Genomic DNA, 18,586 nt, shown 5'->3' on the forward strand with positions numbered 1-18,586 from the left:
ATTAGAACTTCAGAATACAAGGAACTCTTCACTTGCTTGTAATGGTGTTGAAAGCTGAAATTGCACTTAATGAACCTGGAGAGGAAGGAACAGTTCATGTAAACCATATTGAAGAAATGCCTGTCAGTGATTCAGATCTCCTATTTTTGATTCCAGTTTGAACTGGAAACCATACTTACACGAATTGAGCAAGAAAGTTTCAAGAGGTATTGGAGTATTATCTTAAATTAGATATTATGTAAACAGGAATAAATTATTACATCAATTATATTATTCACTTATTTACCCCTTCCTCACCTATGATTTATCAATTTGGGGCAATACTTATAATTCTACTCTTAAATCTTTAGTAATTCTTCAAAAGAGGGCTATACGTATTATAACTTTCTTGAAACCAGATGAACACTCTGAGCCTCTTTTTAAGGAATTAGAGATTGTTAAATTAACTGATCTTGTTGTCCTTGACAATGCACTTTTCATGCATCACTATTACTATCATCTTCTTCCATCTTCTTTTGAAAATTGTTTTTTTTAGACCATATTGGGTTGAAATTTACATTTAGGTTGTCTCTTTTAAGACTGATAGAATACAGACTGATAGAATACAGTGAACATGCATTTTTTCTTTAAATTTTCGTGACTACTGTTGCTAGGCAACAGTAGCCATAATGTTATTCAATGTTTTATTCATGTGAAAAATCAATTTCGAGGAAAAATCTGGCACTTCCCAGGAATGTAATAATGTTACAACACCTTATTATCCAATTTTCGCTCTATTATTTGTCAAGTAGTCGCTTACGGGAGGTTAAAAACGAAAGAAAATTGCAGACTTTTTGCTCCAAAAGTGGTCGCGGTCGCTTACGAGAGGTGGTCACTTACAAGAGGTTCCAAATATAGTGATTTGACTGGGAAACTTTTGGTATTTTGGAAAGCTGGTTGCCGAGGAGAGGTGGTCGCTTATGAGAGGTGGTCACAACCGGAGGTTCCTCTGTATTTATTTAAATCAACAATTTAATGGACACTCAGGATAATTTTGCTGCGTTTTTGGTCAAAACAATTATCATTGTAAATCTGTCTCTAGACCTGGCCATGCTTAGGGAAATCCAAACCTCCCGGGGGGGGGGGGGGGTACTTCCATATAAAGAGGATGGGGGTGATCTTCTGAAATTTTGATAAGAACCCTTAAGAGGTACCAAGATCCTGTTTTGTGGGCGTGGCTTGAAATGTTTTTCACCCCTAAGAGGTACTAATTCTAAAACAACATATTATCTCTTGTTATATAATTTTCGAATTAATACACCAAAAGATACGGCAAAAGATCCCGCTGTGGACCTTTTGAGGCTGAACACCTTAAGATTGAGGTACCAAAACCGCTTTTTTAACCCCTAAAAGATACGATAAGCAACCCCGTCCTTTTTATTTGAAAGTTCGTACGCTTTGATACACAGACGAGATGAAACGTAGATTGAAGAAATTATGCAAAAATCGAAGAAGTTGAACATTTAGCCAGGGCCATGTAATAACAAACCAACTAATAGCGAGGTGTGATAAAAATACGGTTTTGCTTTCGACTCGCGCCAGTCATTTGAAGGCGTTTTGCGTTTTATGCCTTGTGGTCGCGCGAAAATTGGGGCGAGAGAAAAAAAAACGAGGGAGTGGATGCTGGTGGGGCGAGTGGGAGATACCGGAAATGCTGTTCATTCGCGCACGGCAAATGCTAAGAATGCGATGTGACATGTCTGTTTGGTCAATGTTTGGTAGTCTAGGACCATTTTTTCCAAAAATCGGCCATAAATGGTGATGGTCAATAGCCTGCAACGTTCTTTCCCGAGGTAAGAAGTGCTTGAAGTCTTTAAAGTATTTATACTTGTTTAACTCAGCTCGTATTTACAACGCACGCTTGTTAATTAGCATAGCAAATTGCATTCCAGAATCTTAATAAAGTTAGATGTCGAAGCTGTTATTTGAAGGCCTTAGAGATCACGAGCTTCATCAAACAAAAGCTATTAAAGTAATAAGCTCGTGTGGCTGAGATCTGCTCGCTGCAGATGAATTTTGTTATTTTCCTTGTGCAGTCAGGATCACCCCTGGGTGCTGGGTATTTACATAAGCTTAACTTACTCAAGTGTTAGAACTTACTTGTATTGTGTGTTGTTTACTTTAAAAACACATGAAGCTATAACTTAAAAACTTACTTAGGGTTGATCCACACCGAGAACAAAACTTTTGTTTAAGATTAACAAACAAACCTGTCAACACATAACTTGTAGATGGTTTGGGTAGCAAGGACGAAGTAATTTGTCTGGCATGGGGGGAGGGGGGGGGGATGTTGGGGGTGGAGGAAAATACGTACAGCTCATCAATTTTGTGACTTTCAATGTCTTCTTTATCGGCAATCGAGTGGGAAATGAGCTAGTTATATAATTACAGGTAGCATTTATTTATAAAAACATTTGTGCAAAAATTTATTCAGTGTAGAGCATTTCTGCAGTGAGATATTGAGTACTTGCATCAGAAATTCAAAGAATACCTAACTTGACACGGTGTAAGCGACTGTAAAACGTAGAGGGGAACTCCTATATGAATAGGTCGGGGATGCTTGTCGTCTGGGTACAAATCAAGAATTCTGGTCTCACTTAGGGTGTTGACAACGAAACATCACCATTTTTAGCTGTCAAAGTAACCTTTAGGGTGCACTCAAAGAAATAACAATTACAAAAAACGCTCTCATTTAATTTCTGTTTTTAGGCTTGATTTCCACTGATCTCTCGAGTATGCGAGTTGGGTCCTACAAGTGCGCAAGGGATCCTTTCTTGAACAGTGGCTTGAAATCGGACCTATTCTGTTTTAAGTGGTACCTTTTAGGGGTCTCATGAAGCACGAGCAACTCCCATATTAGTCTTCTTTAATTTAGGAGTTAAATTCAAATTTTCCAATGAGCATCCATGACCTTTTCATATGGGAGTCCCGCCCACCCCCTGGGGTTTCAATTGTCTAACAGGAAGTGACCCAGTGAAGGAGTAAAGGAGTGAAATAGTGATGGAGTGAAATCGCTTCACCACTACATCTTGGAAAATAATATTTCTCAAGTTCAAAAATAAATATTGTACAAGTTAAAAACTAAGACCTAAGACAACCATAGAATCTCAAGACCTGGGTTTGCTTTAATTTGAACTTAAATGTCAGTCTGGATCACAAGTAACAAAACAGTATTATTTAATAATTCTTGGATTCTTACAAAGCCATCTAGAGATATGAGTGCCAGATGAAATAAAGAATATTAAACTACAAAAATAAATAAGGAAAGCTCAACTAAATTGGAATAAAATTCCATTTCTACATGTGCAAGTTTTGGTGCGAACAGTCACGCTATTTTATGTACATCAACTGCCGTGAATTTTAATGGCTAAAGTTAGGTGCGCAAACGGCTTGCTGAAATTGAATGTGACTTCATAGTGGAGCTATAAGAAATTCGGAGGGGATCTTAGGTCTTAGTTTTTGAGATGTGGAGGGGGTCTTAGGTCTTAGTTTTTGAGATTTGGAGGGGGTTCTTAAGTCTTATTTTTTGAGATTCGGAGGGAGTCTTAGGCCTTAGTTTTTGAGATTCAGAGGGAGTCTTAGGTCTTAGTTTTTAGACATCCCTTTTTGTCTGCATTACTTCCGGGTGTCACTGTACTGCGCTGTACTGAGGATGAATTACCTCTTTTTATTTCATTTGAATTCCAACAACCAGTGAGAGTAATTTATAATTAGTTGACATCTTAATTGTTATTAAAACAAACAGTGCAGTGCATGTGTCAGAGCCAAGGTCTGTCAGCTGCTGTAGGTTAAATTTTAAATGTTGTTCAATTAGGGCAGAAAGAACCACAGGGAAGCCAAGCTGAGGTTATTGAGTCAGATAGGAGGCTGTGTGCATTTGATTGCTTGGGACACCAGACTTGAAATCCGGAGGTGAGGGTTCAAGTTTTGCTCTGACCACTAGCTGAAGTTGTTTCTCTTTAGACCTGAGTTCAGCTCCTTCATGGCAGTTGAACTCTTTCATGGCAGTTGTAAATAGCCAGCTGATAAAATTTATAATCAAAAAGTAATGATTGAAATGACTGTAATTTGATAATCTGGGACTGTGATAATTAGACAGACACTAAAGGATAGAGATATTTATATAGCTATTTGTTGACTTTTTGTCTTATTTGTCCTTCACCCACCGCCAGATGTATGAGCACCAGTTGTAAGATATTCCTTGATTTTATTTCTTGTAGTTTCTACTAGACCTTTCCTTAGTTGATTTCCTAGTTACACAGTCATTAACTTATCATTGGTTATGACAGAAGCAAATCACCTTCTGGTTATGATCATAGAACATCTGATCACAAACTTAATGAGTATATTTGATCATGGCTAACCTCAAGCATACGTACACATTCAGATATATTTCCATAACAGAAGCAGAATTGTGTCCTTCAACTTACTTACAAATGATTGATTCACACATTGCACTCTCTTGCTGACATATTTGTGAGATTTCCATAATTTGTTTTACTTCCATGTACAAGAAAAAGAAAAAAAACAAAATCCAGTAATTATAGCATAATAGCTGTCATAGTGAAAAACCACTTAACTTTATGTAAAGTGAATGTTTGGGAATTTTTAAGATATTTTGAGGAAATTAATGGGAAATATGTTTAAAAAATCTTTATTTTAAGTGATTACTGCCGAAACTAAATTTCTCTTAAAAAAAAAAAAACACTTCCTCAGTATAATATCAGTGTTTCAAACATGGTTGTAATAACTGCATACCAGTGAATTGGGTCACTAACCTAACATTGCTTAGTATTGAATATTGCTTTGAAAAACTAGTCTCCCATCCAAGGGGGGAGGAGGGGGGGGGGGAGTAGCAATGTTCTCAGCTGCTGCTAAAAGATATGGCTGTGATAATATGAGTTATGTGTCAAATTCAGATTTCCATACCGAATGGCATACTTACACAGACATGTTGGTGAGTCTTCAGTTTTAATTTTTGGCATCCAACTGTTTCCAAAAAAGTGAGGGAAATATTTCATGGAAGACTGAAATTGATTGTATTAATTAATTTTTCTTCTCTCTCTTGACCCATGCCGTACTAAAAAAGATGGAAATTATTGATGGTAACCAACATGTAGGTTGGGGGGGGGGGGGGGGGGAGAGTGAGGCATGAACTTTCCACTACCCATTACCTTTAATTTCCAAACCTTGCACCTTCCTTAGCTGTTATAATTACAATGACCAGAAATATGGGCACACAGCCCTAAGGTTGATTCGTCGACATGAGCGTTGCTTACGCGAGCTCGCGCGCTATACCACCCATCTCACCTTTCTCACAAGGTGTATTAAGAACCACATTGTTCCAAGAGATCTGCAAGTTCGGCTGCCAGTTCCCACCAGAGGCGCACGCAGAGTCGCTGAACTAGCATCCATGAAATTTCTGAGGGAAAAAATCAGACTGACGCAGAGAGCCAAGGGAGATACGAAGAAAGAAGCCGAATCAACAGCACAGAGCATAACATCTGCTCTTTCTGCGGATGACGCTGCAGAGGTACTCGACAAGGTTAAATCCACTACCCAGCGAGTCTTTAATACCACCAAAGACCGTCAACAGCGGAAGTTTGAGAAACGTTTGCGAGAGAAACAGTCTTCTGTTTCTCCTACAACTTTTGTTGACAAAACAAAGTGGGTTATCAACTTGTCATCCAGGACCCTTAACGAAGCTGAGGTGTCCTTACTGAAGAAAGATCTAAATTTTGCCGTGACTCCTACGAGTGTCCCAGCCACCGAGATCATCACCAAGATTGAGTCAGCAGTCAGGCCACTAGATGCGGAGCAAGCAGACAAAGTCAGGAGATCCATCAACACCATCCTTCAACAGGCACAACCACCCACACCCAACATCACGAAGGAACAGCAGGAGGCTCTAAAAAGCCTAAAAGAGGACAACTCCATCATGATCCTTCCGGCCGATAAAGGTTGCGCCAGCGTGATCCTGGACGCTGACACATAACACGCAAAAATGTCAGCGCTAATTGATTCCGGACCGTACCAGCTGCTCAAAAAAGGTCCGACAGACCGCTTGACACGAAAGCTATCTGAGAAGCTGCTAACCCTGGAACGGAGTGGACACATAATAAAAATTATCAGAGGCGGTTTATAATAAGATCAGACCCCGACACAAACAACCACCTAGGATCTATGGTTTGCCGAAGATCCACAAGGCTGACACACCGCTTAGGCCAATTGTGTCGTGTGTCAACACCTTTGCATACGACCTGTCTGCGTTCTTGGCTAAGATATTATCCCCTCTTGCAGGTAACTTGAACTTTACAGTGAAGAACTCAACTGACTTCGCCTCCACCATCGCCAGTGAAGAGATCCAGGACCATGAGATCATGGTGTCTTTCGACTTAGAGCCACTGTTTACCAACGTACCGATCGAGGGCGCCGTATAAACCGTGCTACAAAAAATGGAGAACGACGCAGGCCTGGCTGACCGCACGACACTTACACCAGTTCAAATCGCGGACCTCTTGGATTTCGTATTAAGATCTACGTACTTCCAGTACAACGGATCGATTTATGACCAACGAGACGGCGCAGCCATGGGGAGCCCTGTATCCGCGGTTATTGCTAATCTCTACATGGAGATATTTGAAGAACAAGCAATAGAGTCCGCACCTTGCAAACCTAAGATCTGGAAACGGTATGTAGATGATACTTTCACCATCCTGGATCGGGATAGAGTTGACGTCTTCCTGCAACACCTGAACAGTCAACAACCATCAATCCGTTTCACCATGGAGATTGAGAACAACAGCAAGATCGCCTTTCTCGACAAGTCAGTTTACAGAGAACCTGATGGCCACCTTACCACCAGTGTCTACAGGAAACCAACACATACTGATCAGTACCTAGCGTATGATTCACACCATCCTCAGTCAGTAAAGCGCGGTATTGTGAAGTGTCTGTACGACGGGGCTAAACGTCTCATGACCAAACCATCAGTAATCGCTGGAGAGAAGAAACATCTGTCATCTGTACTTGTTTCTAACGGATATCCCTCCTCTTTTGTACAGAAGATCACAAAGGCACGAACAACCCCAAGAAGAGAGCCTGTCGCGGAATTTAAATCCACCGCTGTTTTACCTTATGTCCAAGGAGTTTCAGAGTCTCTCCGCCGCTGCTTAGAACAACAAGGCATTCGCACCGTCTTTTAAGTCCAACACGACACTTTGGTCACACTTAGTGCGACCAAAGGACACCGTCAACCCGGCTAAACAAGATGGTGTTGTCTACAGGATTCCCTGTGAGTGCGGCAAAGTCTACATCGGGGAAACAGGGAGATCAATGCAGGAGAGGATCAAAGAACACGACAGGGATATACGACTCACTCGTACCCAGACCTCCGCCATTTCTGAACGCACCCACAAGACCGGCTACTATCCTATCTGGAATGAGGTCAAGTTTATTGATCGAGATCCTCACTGGTACACACGTAGGGTCAAGGAAGCTATTCACATAAGACTTCACCCTAACAACATCAACAGGGATAGTGGAATTGAAATTCCTGAAGCATGGATACCCATGATCAAGAAACACAACAACAGGAGAACGGTACAACAGCGGACCACTGAGGGAACAGCTACTTGCCAGAACAATGGAACAATAGGAGGATCGAAATGCACCAATCACAGCCGACCTTTGTGATATAAATGATACCATGCAATCAGTCGACCTTATCGCCTGAAGACTAGCAGTAAGCAGTTGAAACGTCGCGATCTACATCTCAAGTGATTACATCGTGAGACAAACGTTAATACACTTTATTATGGTGTTTTTGTATCAAAAAATATCTCAAACGACCTTACAAAATATTTAAACTTGTTTTTTCATGTTCCATTACCCTCAGTTGTGAATAATTATTGTCCCATTGTCTCTTTTCATACCTTCTTTAGAGTTTCCGCTCAATTTTCTGCTTGTTTGTGGCTGTAAGCTCACCCTTACTCTTTACTTCAGATTTATATAATGCAGCCATTAATGGAAGAAGTGGCTGTAATGGGAATTTGGAGATCCAGCATGTGTTTTTGAGGGCGTAAACAATTAAGGTTTGCAGCCTGTTTAGATTTAAAAATGATACATACTTCAGTGTGTGTCATTGACATACAATGCATGTGCTTGAAAGTTTTGTAGGAGAGTTTGAAAGAAGCTAATAAGAGTTACTTGAGGTACAGCTGAGAGTGACCCTAGCTTGTTGAGCGCTCTCTGAACTTCTCCAGCTTATCTGGCCCGGGTTGTTTGATAATGCTATCCACTGGAAAAATCATTATCCAGCAGATAAGTGTCAGCAAAACAAACCGTGCTATCCACTGGATAGGGATTTATTTTGAGGATAATGTTATCCAGCTTTCAAACAACTGGGACAGTTTCAATAAATTAATTGCCAATAGGAATGATGAAAGAGTTTGACGTTGTTTGTACCATAAAATGTGCAGTATATTGATACACACTAGTCTTACAGTTACCGAGTTTGATAGGATGGCTTTGCTATATGGCTACAGTGAAACCTGTATTAAGCGGACACCCATGGGACACTCATTAGTGTTCGCTTAATAGAGGGTGTCTGCTCTAAACAGGTTCTAATATAGATTATTGCAATGATCATCATCATCAGTTCTTGAGGTGCCAGTAGGTGCATAAGGCCATCACATTTTCTGCCTAACACTCTGTTTTGTGCCACCGCCTTGGCTACATTTCAGATCTTCCACCCTGCCTTATTTCTCTCTTTCTTGACAGTCCTCCAAGCGGTCTTTGGTCTCCCTCTTGCACTTCTTCCTTCTGGTGTCCACCCCAATGCTGTAACACAATTGTTCTCACCCTCTCTCCTGAGTATGTCCTAACCAGTTCCACCTTATTCCCTGTATCTCGTAACTTATGTCATTGACCTCAGCCGACTCTACCACTCTCTTTTTTGTCATTCTTTGCTGTCATCTGATCCTCAGTATCCACCTCAGGCATAGGCATTGGAAACTGTGCAACTTTCGTTCATCAGACTTTGTGATCTTCCATGTTTCACAGCAATATACCAGGATCGATGGAACTAAACTCTTGAATAGGCGTATTTTGGTTGCTCTTCCTATTCCAATGGTTGTCCACACCTTTCCAAATCTTTGAAATGCACTGCATGCCTTTTGCAGTCTGATCTTAATATCTTTACTTCCCCACCTTCCTTGTCTACAGTGGCTCCTAGGTATGGAAACTCTTCAACATCCTCCACTTCCTCACCATTCACCACAATGCTTTCCCTGTTGCTAGCATGCTCAGTCCTCAGTGTCTTGCACTTTCGTGCATTAAGTTTAAGGCCTACTCTTGCTGCTTCCTCTGTCAGTCTCCCAGTCTTGTCGTGCAATTCATTAAACTTGGATGATAGCAGGGCAATGTCGTCCATGAAATCTAGGTCTTCGAGCACTGATGTGAAATTCCATTGTATCCCTCTTCTCTTGTCTGCTGTTGTCGTCCTCATGATCCAATCCAGGGCCTGTAAGAATGAGAATCCTGACATCATGCATCCCTGCTTTACTCCAGATTTGATCTTGAACCAATCTGATGTCTCGCTTCTGTCAATAACTGAGCACTCAAAGCCCTCATATACGTCTGCAATCACTCTCACCATCTTGCATGGTATCCCATAACTTCTCATGATGCTCCATAGGCTTTCTCTGTGTACCGAGTCAAAGGCTTTCTCAAAGTCCACAAAGTGTATGTGCAAACCTGCCCTCCACTCATTTGCCTGTTCCAAGATGTTTCTTAATATAAAGATCTGTTCAATTGTGCTTCTCTTTGGTCTAAACCCAACCTGCTCCTTTCAAAGCTTCTTGTCTACACCTATCCTGATTCGCTCTAGCATCATCCTGCAGAATATCTTGCTAATGATGGGTAGTAAAGTCACTCTTCTCCAATTGTTACAATCGTGCAAATCACCTTTCTTGAATATTTTGACGATAAGCCCTTTCTTCCACACTTCCGGCCATCTCTCAGTCTCCCAAAGCCTTTTATAACATGTAGTCGATGTTCTTGCAGTGTTCTGCATGACAGCTTTAAGTAGCTCTGGGCCCACTTCATCTATCCCCACTGTTTTCCCTGACTTTGTCTTCTTCAATGCGTTCTTAACCTCCTGTATCTACCATTTTCCTAAATCTATATCCGCAATCTCTCCCAGTTCTTCTCTTTCATCTTCTTCTACTGGATCCATTGGGTCTTCCCTGTTTAATATTTCACTAAAGTGCTCTACCCATCTCTGCAGTCTTTCTTGCACTTCTCTCTTAAATACCCCTTGTTTGTCTTTCACACCTGCTTCTTGTCTCTTCCGTTCCCCAGCTATCACCTTGGTTATGATGTATAGATCCTTGTTTCTACCATTCTCAGCAGCCTTTTCTGCTGCTGCAGCTTTCTCCTCCATCCAATTCCTCTTATCCCCCCTAGCACTCTGTTTCACCTCCTTGTCTTTTGCATTATACTCCTAGCTCTCCTTCTCTGCTTTAGTCACTCTGATCTTGCACCTTTCATTCTAAATTTTGCCTCTTTCCATGCAAGCTGGTGTCCACTTAATAGAGGGAGTCCGCTTAATGTAGGGTCTGCTTAACACAGGTTTCACTGTAGCTACGTTACACATATAAAAGGAAATGACTGAACTTTGTTCATGACAGCAGGCCAAAATATAAGCAGGGGTAAATTGTCACAGCCTGAAGGTGGTCATAATAATGGGGTTGTTGGAGTTACACTGTTGTCAACAGTTAAACTTAGTGGTAAATATAATTTAGGCAGCCAACCTGCACAGGTGTTTACAGTGGTGAGTTTGAACATGATCATTGAATAAGACAAAAAGTGCATATTCATAAATTTCACAAGTGTTGTGAAATTTATGAATATGCAATTTTTGTTGTACAAGCTTAAAATCAAGCAATCAAAAGATGTAATCAGTTGGTGTCATTCTGTTTTCAAAATGATACAGAAGGGTTTTTTTGTTTTAAAAATGACAGAATGCATAATTTGTATTGATGTTTGCAGCCCATTCATGTGACCTGAATTAAGTGTCTTTTCATTGGATCCATTCCTTTGAAAGTAGTAATGAATTTTACAAGTAAATAAATAGAGAATACTCACTGTTTGCATTGTATTTCTAGGTGAAAGTACTTAACAGTTGCAGCTGTACAACAGTTTTACTCTGACGATAAATTCTGGCACTTGCGCTCTCTAATAGGGAAGCCAGCACAAGTCCTTTCAAAAACCATGCATAGGGCATATAGGGTGGCACTATTGGGTGAGTGCTCTCGATGTTGTAATTATGTTGTTAAGTTTGTAGGATCTTTAATTAGTACACGATGTACCTTTCAAATTAAGTCATTCAGTTTAATCTGAAACGGTTAAGGTTGGATGAGTTAGGGTTCAATTGTACTCTTTGTTGTATCTACTAATTAAGCAAAGGAAGCCAAAAATTGAGCCAGTGGAGAAAACAAAAACGCACAACAAAAGATGTTTTACATTCTTGAAAGTTAGTAGCACGGGTGGTGAGGGGGCTGATAGTAAGTGAGTTGGGGCTGAGTGGTCCATGGTAAGTGGCCAGGGAGTTAAGTGTTGTTCTTAGTCAAGATAGTTTGCCGTCACAACACCTCTTGATACAAGGAGGACTGGATGCAAGGGTGTACATGTATATGTTGTAGTTTAGAAATAATGTATTTTAGGTAAGAATGATTTCAACCCAAGTTATTTTGTTTTAACTTCAGGCTAGATTTTGCAAATAACTTTATTTATTTCTTCATGTTTGGGGGTTTCTTAAAAAAAATAATAACATGCACACCACCCACCTCCCTGACTGTCCCTAACCCTACCCTACCCTTAAGGGGACACGAAAAATAAAAAGGACAGGGTTAACGCTGTTCATTGAAAACTTTGAAAAGAACACCTAAGAGGTACCAAGATCCTCATCGTTTTTATATGGAAGTCCACCCAGTACCCTACCCAGCCAGGATCCCATTTTAACCCCCAAAAACTTTTTTTATTTTGTACTCACATTGATTCAAACACCCAATCTCTGACTTTGTAGTCCACTTTCACCTCCACTTGGCTATGCAAGCAATCATTTCAATTTTTTGGATATTTAATGGCCTAATAAGTGATTGGTCTCCAGACTCCCCCAACCCCTTTGATGAAAATTAGACTAGTTTGAAATCATCCTGACCAAAAAAAAAAAAAACGAAAAAACATTTAAAACTACAACATATATACTTGTGTACCAGTCTGCCTGGTGAACTGTGGAACTGTTGGGCACTTTGGATAACTGCCTTTGGGGAAGCAGTTACCTTTTGTGGACTAGTGTCCAACTCTAAGGAGAATAATCTTGTTTATGGGAACTGTGATGCAGTGTAAACTACAGTAGCCCGGTACCTGCCCGCTGAACTGTGAAACTGTTGGGCACTTTCAATAACTGCCATAGCTTTTCGCTTTGTTCCTCCATTTTCGTAGCTATAGGAAAAATTCTCTTTCTTTTGCAGTTTTCTAGAAATCTTAGTAATTTCCATAATTTTCAGTGGTTTAGTAAAATGTAATAAGATTTCTAACCTCCGTTGTCGTTTAACTTTTGAATTTAGCTTTTAAATTGTTCCTGAACAGGTGATTCCGCTGTTGGAAAAACATGTCTGTTTAATAGATATTTAAAAGGACCAGTTGGTTTCAGTCCAGATACTTTGCCCACTACTAAAGGTGAGATGCATGTTTTCTTCTAAACAGCATTATTTAAATTGAATAAGTTTAATTATTACATGACCAAGTTTGTCTAGTCAAGGCCAATAACCAAAACCAACCAATCAGATTACTTTATAGCTGTTCCATATTTTCGCTTATGGCTTACTTGTTTACAGGAAATAACTTGGAGTCAAAGCTTATTACTCGTTTTCTTTCAAATTTTTCCCCTTTTTGCCGCATGCCCATGTGACCAGAGTCACGTGGACACGAGGATATATGGAGGGTGTTTGCTGTAATCCTGTGTAAAGATTCTTCCCATTCCAATCCTAATGAAAATTCCTGTGTAAGGATACTTGGGATGCCTAATGTAAGATTGCTGTATAAAGATTTTTCGCATTTGTGATTGTATTCTGTTTTCTCGACACTTTATTAACAGCATGGAGGCATATCATTGCGTCACGCTACTTGGGTTAAACCAAGAAGCAAGTCAAATCACTCTGGACAGATCACACGGAACGGATTCGCGTTGTCTGGTTTTCGATTCTTCTTTATCATTTCAATCCGTGAAATGAAGCAAAAAACAACATATGTAAGCTTTAAGTTGGCTTTAATTACAGACCGACTTAAAGGTCCATCAAACGGAATCTGTTTTGGGAAACCCATTTGATAAAGGGTCGTAAAAGCTGAAATCCCAAAAAACTAAATACAACTCTAACGTGAAAAAACCTAGAGATGGAAATGAGCTGATTCAAAACTATCATATAATGCGCACTTTCTGAAAATAAGCAAACAGGTATAAATTTAAAAAAATAATTAATTGTCAGCAAGGGTCAGATTGGGCCAGGTCGTGTCAGATTGAACTGTATACGTAAAAATACCGAAAGTGAAAATGCGCTCCTGTGTGCTTTAATTTAGCTAGCGTTACACTTGCTGGGGTAACTGCAGAATACCCTGCCACATCGAGCTTTTCACAGAAAACGGTTGACTACGCAGTCTTTTAGTGTAAGTCAGTCAGTCAGTCAGTCAGTCAGTCAGTCAGTCAGTCAGTCAGTCAGTCAGTCAGTCAGTCAGTCATTTAAAGAGGGTAGCACTAAAATAGTATAAAAATACTAACAAACCAGTGGCCCCCTAAAAGTGTCAGGCAGGAGTAAACGCTAAGTCAGCTCCCAATCAGGATATGCGAAAAAGTGAAGTTTATGTTGCCTTTCGAGGTTTTTTCTAAACGTTCATAACATTTGTAGTAAAAAAAGAGTTAAATTGACATTGACTTATTTGATCTTTTCCACTTTAATTTAACTGTTTGTAGTTGACTGTGGTACTAAGAAAGTTTATCAAGATCATGGCAGAGTCGTGACATTTTCAATATGGGACACTTCTGGCCATGAAAGTTTTCGCGATTTTGTTAAAGGGTACTGCAGATATACGGACGCTGCTATTATTGTGTATGACATAACACAGCAAGATTCACTTCGAAATGCAAGGGAATGGTTTGACATACTTCGGCGTGACTCCAGGCCGAATATTTTCAAAGCACTTGCAGGAAACAAAGCAGATCTTGTTAACGAGAGGCAGTTGACGTTTGAGGTAATTTGTGTTTGTAGCCATAAGTTTATGTCAGGTATAAAATCTGCAGTTACATTATCAAATCCAATTCAATTGAGGAAATTCGTTATATTAATTTGTACATACATTGCATCACATCGCGCTGATTTTTTTTACTCTAACAAGTTTGTTTGCTAATCGGTATCAAGTTCCACGGCAAGTGTAGACACAGAGTTCTCATTTTCATCACTCGCCTCTTGGTCTTCCACACAATAAACTTTATGTCTCACTAGACGTTGCTCAGAGTTTTAATTTGCTTGCCTGCAGTTGTCTATGGGGCACCGTTTGTAAATTTATCCTTAATTTTAATTTTCGGTCGTTTTTACAGGTTCGATTACCAGCCGCTGTTCGGGAAAAGAGCCCGCGCTCCTCCCCCGAACTCACGGCTGGACTCGTGGACTTGACATTGTTAATTTCAACCAATAAGAAATCTGCCTGCCTGAATCGAGCAGGCTGCATAAATTAGCTTTCTCGCAGTAGCAAAGGAGTTGTGCGATATGAAGTGCGATCGCATTAGTGGGATATTTAACCAAATACCGTCAACTGATGAAATCTTGCCTGATCTAAACCGTAGTAACATACGCAACACGCAAAATGGTCAACAGACTTATACGTTAGAATCTATATTTGAATCATGTGGTACCAGAATAAGAGATAACGAACAAAGTAAACAAAGGGAGGGATAAACGCAAACATCGATTTCAAGGAACAAAACACTCAGTCAAATTGATGTGTACCTTAGTCTTCTTGAAGAGAAGCAAGACCAGTCTCTGGCGAAGCCAGACAAAATTAAATTTTTAAATGAGCCAAAGCAAACCGAACTAGCAAAACATAAACATGGTGTCAACACCATTTACACCAACATATGTGTGACCTTTGTCATGACAGTTGCTACAGCATAGTCAAACAGCTCTGCTCTACTTTAAAAAAAAAAAAAAAGAACTCATCTATAGAACACAGCATGTAAAGCCTTTCCGCAACAATAATGTGAAACAAAATAGGTTGGGGGGCCAAAGTTAAAAGAAGTGGCGAAAACGCCACAAATTTTACAAGCCGTAGGCGTCATGTTGGCTTGCCTATGATTGTCATCAGATGACATTTCCGGCCACCTGAAGCGCCGCAAGAATTACATTATGAAGTTACGTCACAGACATGCTTTGCCGCTCACGCGTCCAGCCGTCTCTTCCCGGGGAGGAACGTAGACCGGACTCGAGAAAGCGGCGGAAATCGAGCCTAGTTTTTCTATTGATCTCAGTGTTGGTTTATCTATGATAATTCATTACTTACCGTCCCCTGTCACAAAAAAGTAATGTTTTACTACAATTGGTTATTTGTTAAAACCCAACGTACAACATTTGGTTATTTCATAAAACGATTCATCTATGTATTGGTTGTGTAATAGAACCATTCTTATATGGGTTTGTTGTTTGATAAAACCAATCTTGCGTTATTTGGTTATTTAGAACCAGTCTTGTGTTGCTTATATCAATTATTAGATAAAACCATTGTGACGTTACTTGGGTCGTTACTCGGATATTTATTTGACGAATTAAACCATTATTTCGTTTCAGTGTTGAAACTTTTATCATTGTATCCCCTGAACCTTTTTTGGGGGGCATCTTACAACTAAAAACCCTTTGGCCTGTCCTCTTTACGTTTTGAACGACGTCAACGCTATTATTTCAAGTAACCAAATTCAATTTTATGAAATTGGTTATTTGAAATAACCTTAGTGTCTCGGGGGGGGGGGGGGGGGAGTTACTCCCAGAAAAATCGGGTGGGGGTGTGCGGCCCGCTTTCCAAAACCCTTACTCTATTTATGACCAAAATCTGCGATATTCCCTACCCTATTTATGACCTGACCAAAAATTCGAAACCCTATTTATGACCTAACCCTTAAATCAAAACCCTGTTTCAGACCTGCGTTATGATAAGTTCCCTAGTTCAGACCAATGTTAAATTACCGTAAACATAATTTGTGAAGGGCTTTTGTTTATTTTCTTTTCGATAATGGCAAAAAAGTTTTTTTTTTAAAAACATACCCATATCAAGGCTAGAGTGCAAAAACCATACCCTATTTATGACCAAAATGGCCAAAATCAACTAAAATCGATACCCTATTTATTGCCAAAACAGCTGAAAAACCATACCCTTTGGGGCCGCACGTACCTATATAGCCCATATAAGGGAGTACCCTCCCCCCACCCCCTGAGCTTGGTGTCAACTCGATGGGCTCAAATGTCGCCCAGCAGTATTGTAACATAAAGAAGGCGCTTAGTGTTTGCGTAGAGTTTGATCTCCGCGGTTGAGTTTGGCGTACTGATCAGGTCAATAGGCACCCTAAGATACCAGGACGGGACGAGCTAGGACGGTTACCGGAAGTAAATTTAATCAACCGGGCATGCGCACGACAACTCTCGACTCATCTCTCTGCCGTCCTCGTCTCGTCGAGGACGTCATTTCGCCCAACTAGCCGTCGTGGCGAAAACACGAGTACTTTGCTCTTGCTTTGCCCCGACAAATGTTCCAATCGACCTTATTTTGAGTTATTAACCGCGCGGCCATGGGCCGAGCGCGGTTCTAGGTTTACCCGTGGTTTATTGTTATTAACCGCGCGGCCATGGACCGAGCGCGGTTCTAGGTTTACCCGTGGTTTATTTTATTAACCGCGCGGCCATGGGCCGAGCGCGGTTCTAGGTTTACCCGTGGTTTATTTTTTTGTTTTTTGTCGGTGACCAGACGCAGACCTCCGCTCGGCCAAATTCCGAGTCACGCAACGTGTGATGTTTTTTCCGCCAGAAGCTGTTAAAACATTAATACACGGATAATTTTACGGATATTGTTTTCTTTGTTGTGGGTAAAATATATTTTCTTTTGGTTTTATCGAAGCGTTGGATTCAAAGGGAATAATAAATACGCTAAAAAAAGGTATTACGTCAGCCATGGAATGCGTCGACGTTGCAGCTTTCACTTTCGCTACGTGACTAATAAGATCGTGTTTACTTTGGAAGTTTATTTCGCCAGAAGCGACGGTCATCAATTTATTTGCAAGTTTGCGAGTATTTCTTGTGGTTTTAGGCAAATGAAGTAAATTCTTTGGCTCTTTCATCGCAACGAGTTCATAGATCGGAAGGAAAATGAAATATTTGCAAGCCAAGCAAAGAACATGTCAGGACATGCAATGATTACGTCATTGGTAGGGAAATAACCACCGTACTAAAGATAGCCGTCGATAACGCAATTCTTGAATAATGTGACTCGTGTGACTTCTTTGCTAGCCCTTTACTCAAGGAAAAAATTAAATTTAAACTTGACTTTTAAGAAAGAAAGCTGATGTTAATAGTGTTCGTATCGTCATGCCCATACATATCCCAAAGAAAGTTCCAGATTAACACTATTACGTCATCGGAGATTTCGCAACGGCTACGACTGATGGTGCAATAGTACAGTCTGTGTTGATCAAGTGATGTGATGTCTACAGTAATCAATGAATCATCAAGGATTACTTTCGAATGTGCACTGCGTTGCGACTGTAGTGCTAAGAAAACAGTTAAATTTTAAAAGCGCGGTTTTAAGATCTAAAAGATCTTCTTCTTTTTTTTTGTCGGTGACCAGACGCAGACCTCCGCTCGGCCAAACTTTGAGTCACGCAACATGTGATTTTTTTCCGCCAGAAGCTGTTAAAACATAAATACACGGACAATTTTACCGATATTGTTTTCTTTTTTGTGGGTAAAATATATTTTCTTTTCGTTTTATCAAAGCGTTGGATTTAAAGGGAATAATAAATACGGTGAAAAAAGGTATTACGTCAGCCATGGAATGCGCTGACGTTGCAGCTTTCACTTTCGCTACGTGACAAATACGATCTTGTTTACTTTGCAAGTTTATTTCGGCAGAAGCGACGGTCATTAATTTATTTGTAATTTTGTGAGTATTTCTTGTGGTTTTACGCAAATGAAGTAAATCCCTTGACTGTTTCATCACAGCCAGTTCATAGATCGGAGGAAAATTGAATATTTGCAAGCCAAGCAAAGAACGTGTCAGAACGTGCAAAGATTACGTCATTGGTAGGGAAATAACCACCGTACTAAAGATAGCCGTGGATAACGCAATTCTTGAATTATGTGACTCGTGTGACTTCTTTGTTAACCCTTAACTCAAGGGAAAAAACAATTAAATTTAATCGTGACTTTAAAGAAAGAAAGCGGTTTGTAAT

General features: G+C 40.1%; 2 protein-coding genes and 1 pseudogene across 3 annotated transcripts in view; 2 read left to right on the top strand and 1 right to left on the bottom strand.

The window, feature by feature from the left end:
* The first annotated feature begins 41 nt into the window (after positions 1 to 41).
* LOC149104844 (uncharacterized) lies at positions 42 to 8,123 on the top strand (annotated as a pseudogene).
* Positions 1,709 to 18,586, top strand: part of LOC149104845 (uncharacterized) — a 46,433-nt gene continuing 29,555 nt past the window's right edge. For both annotated transcript variants that reach the window (XM_089271431.1, XM_089271430.1), the window contains exons 1-5: positions 1,709 to 1,832; positions 3,854 to 3,951; positions 11,208 to 11,344; positions 12,694 to 12,783; positions 14,072 to 14,349. The gene's annotated coding sequence lies outside the window, so the exon portion shown is untranslated. The remainder of the gene's footprint in view (positions 1,833 to 3,853; positions 3,952 to 11,207; positions 11,345 to 12,693; positions 12,784 to 14,071; positions 14,350 to 18,586) is intronic.
* On the bottom strand, positions 9,161 to 9,697 carry LOC149104846 (uncharacterized). Its single transcript, XM_089272278.1, has one exon. It carries the CDS (start codon positions 9,695 to 9,697, stop codon positions 9,161 to 9,163), a length of 537 nt encoding a protein of 178 aa, XP_089128404.1.

The sequence above is a fragment of the Orbicella faveolata genome, unplaced genomic scaffold (genome assembly GCF_042242905.1).
Source record: "Orbicella faveolata isolate gen_17 unplaced genomic scaffold, um_ofav_v1 contig_34, whole genome shotgun sequence".
In the NCBI taxonomy this organism is placed as follows: domain Eukaryota; kingdom Metazoa; phylum Cnidaria; class Anthozoa; order Scleractinia; family Merulinidae; genus Orbicella; species Orbicella faveolata.

Excerpts from the sequence above, each read along its gene's own strand:
- LOC149104846 (XM_089272278.1), bottom strand. The coding sequence starts at position 9,697 with ATGGTGAGAGTGATTGCAGACGTATATGAGGGCTTTGAGTGCTCAGTT.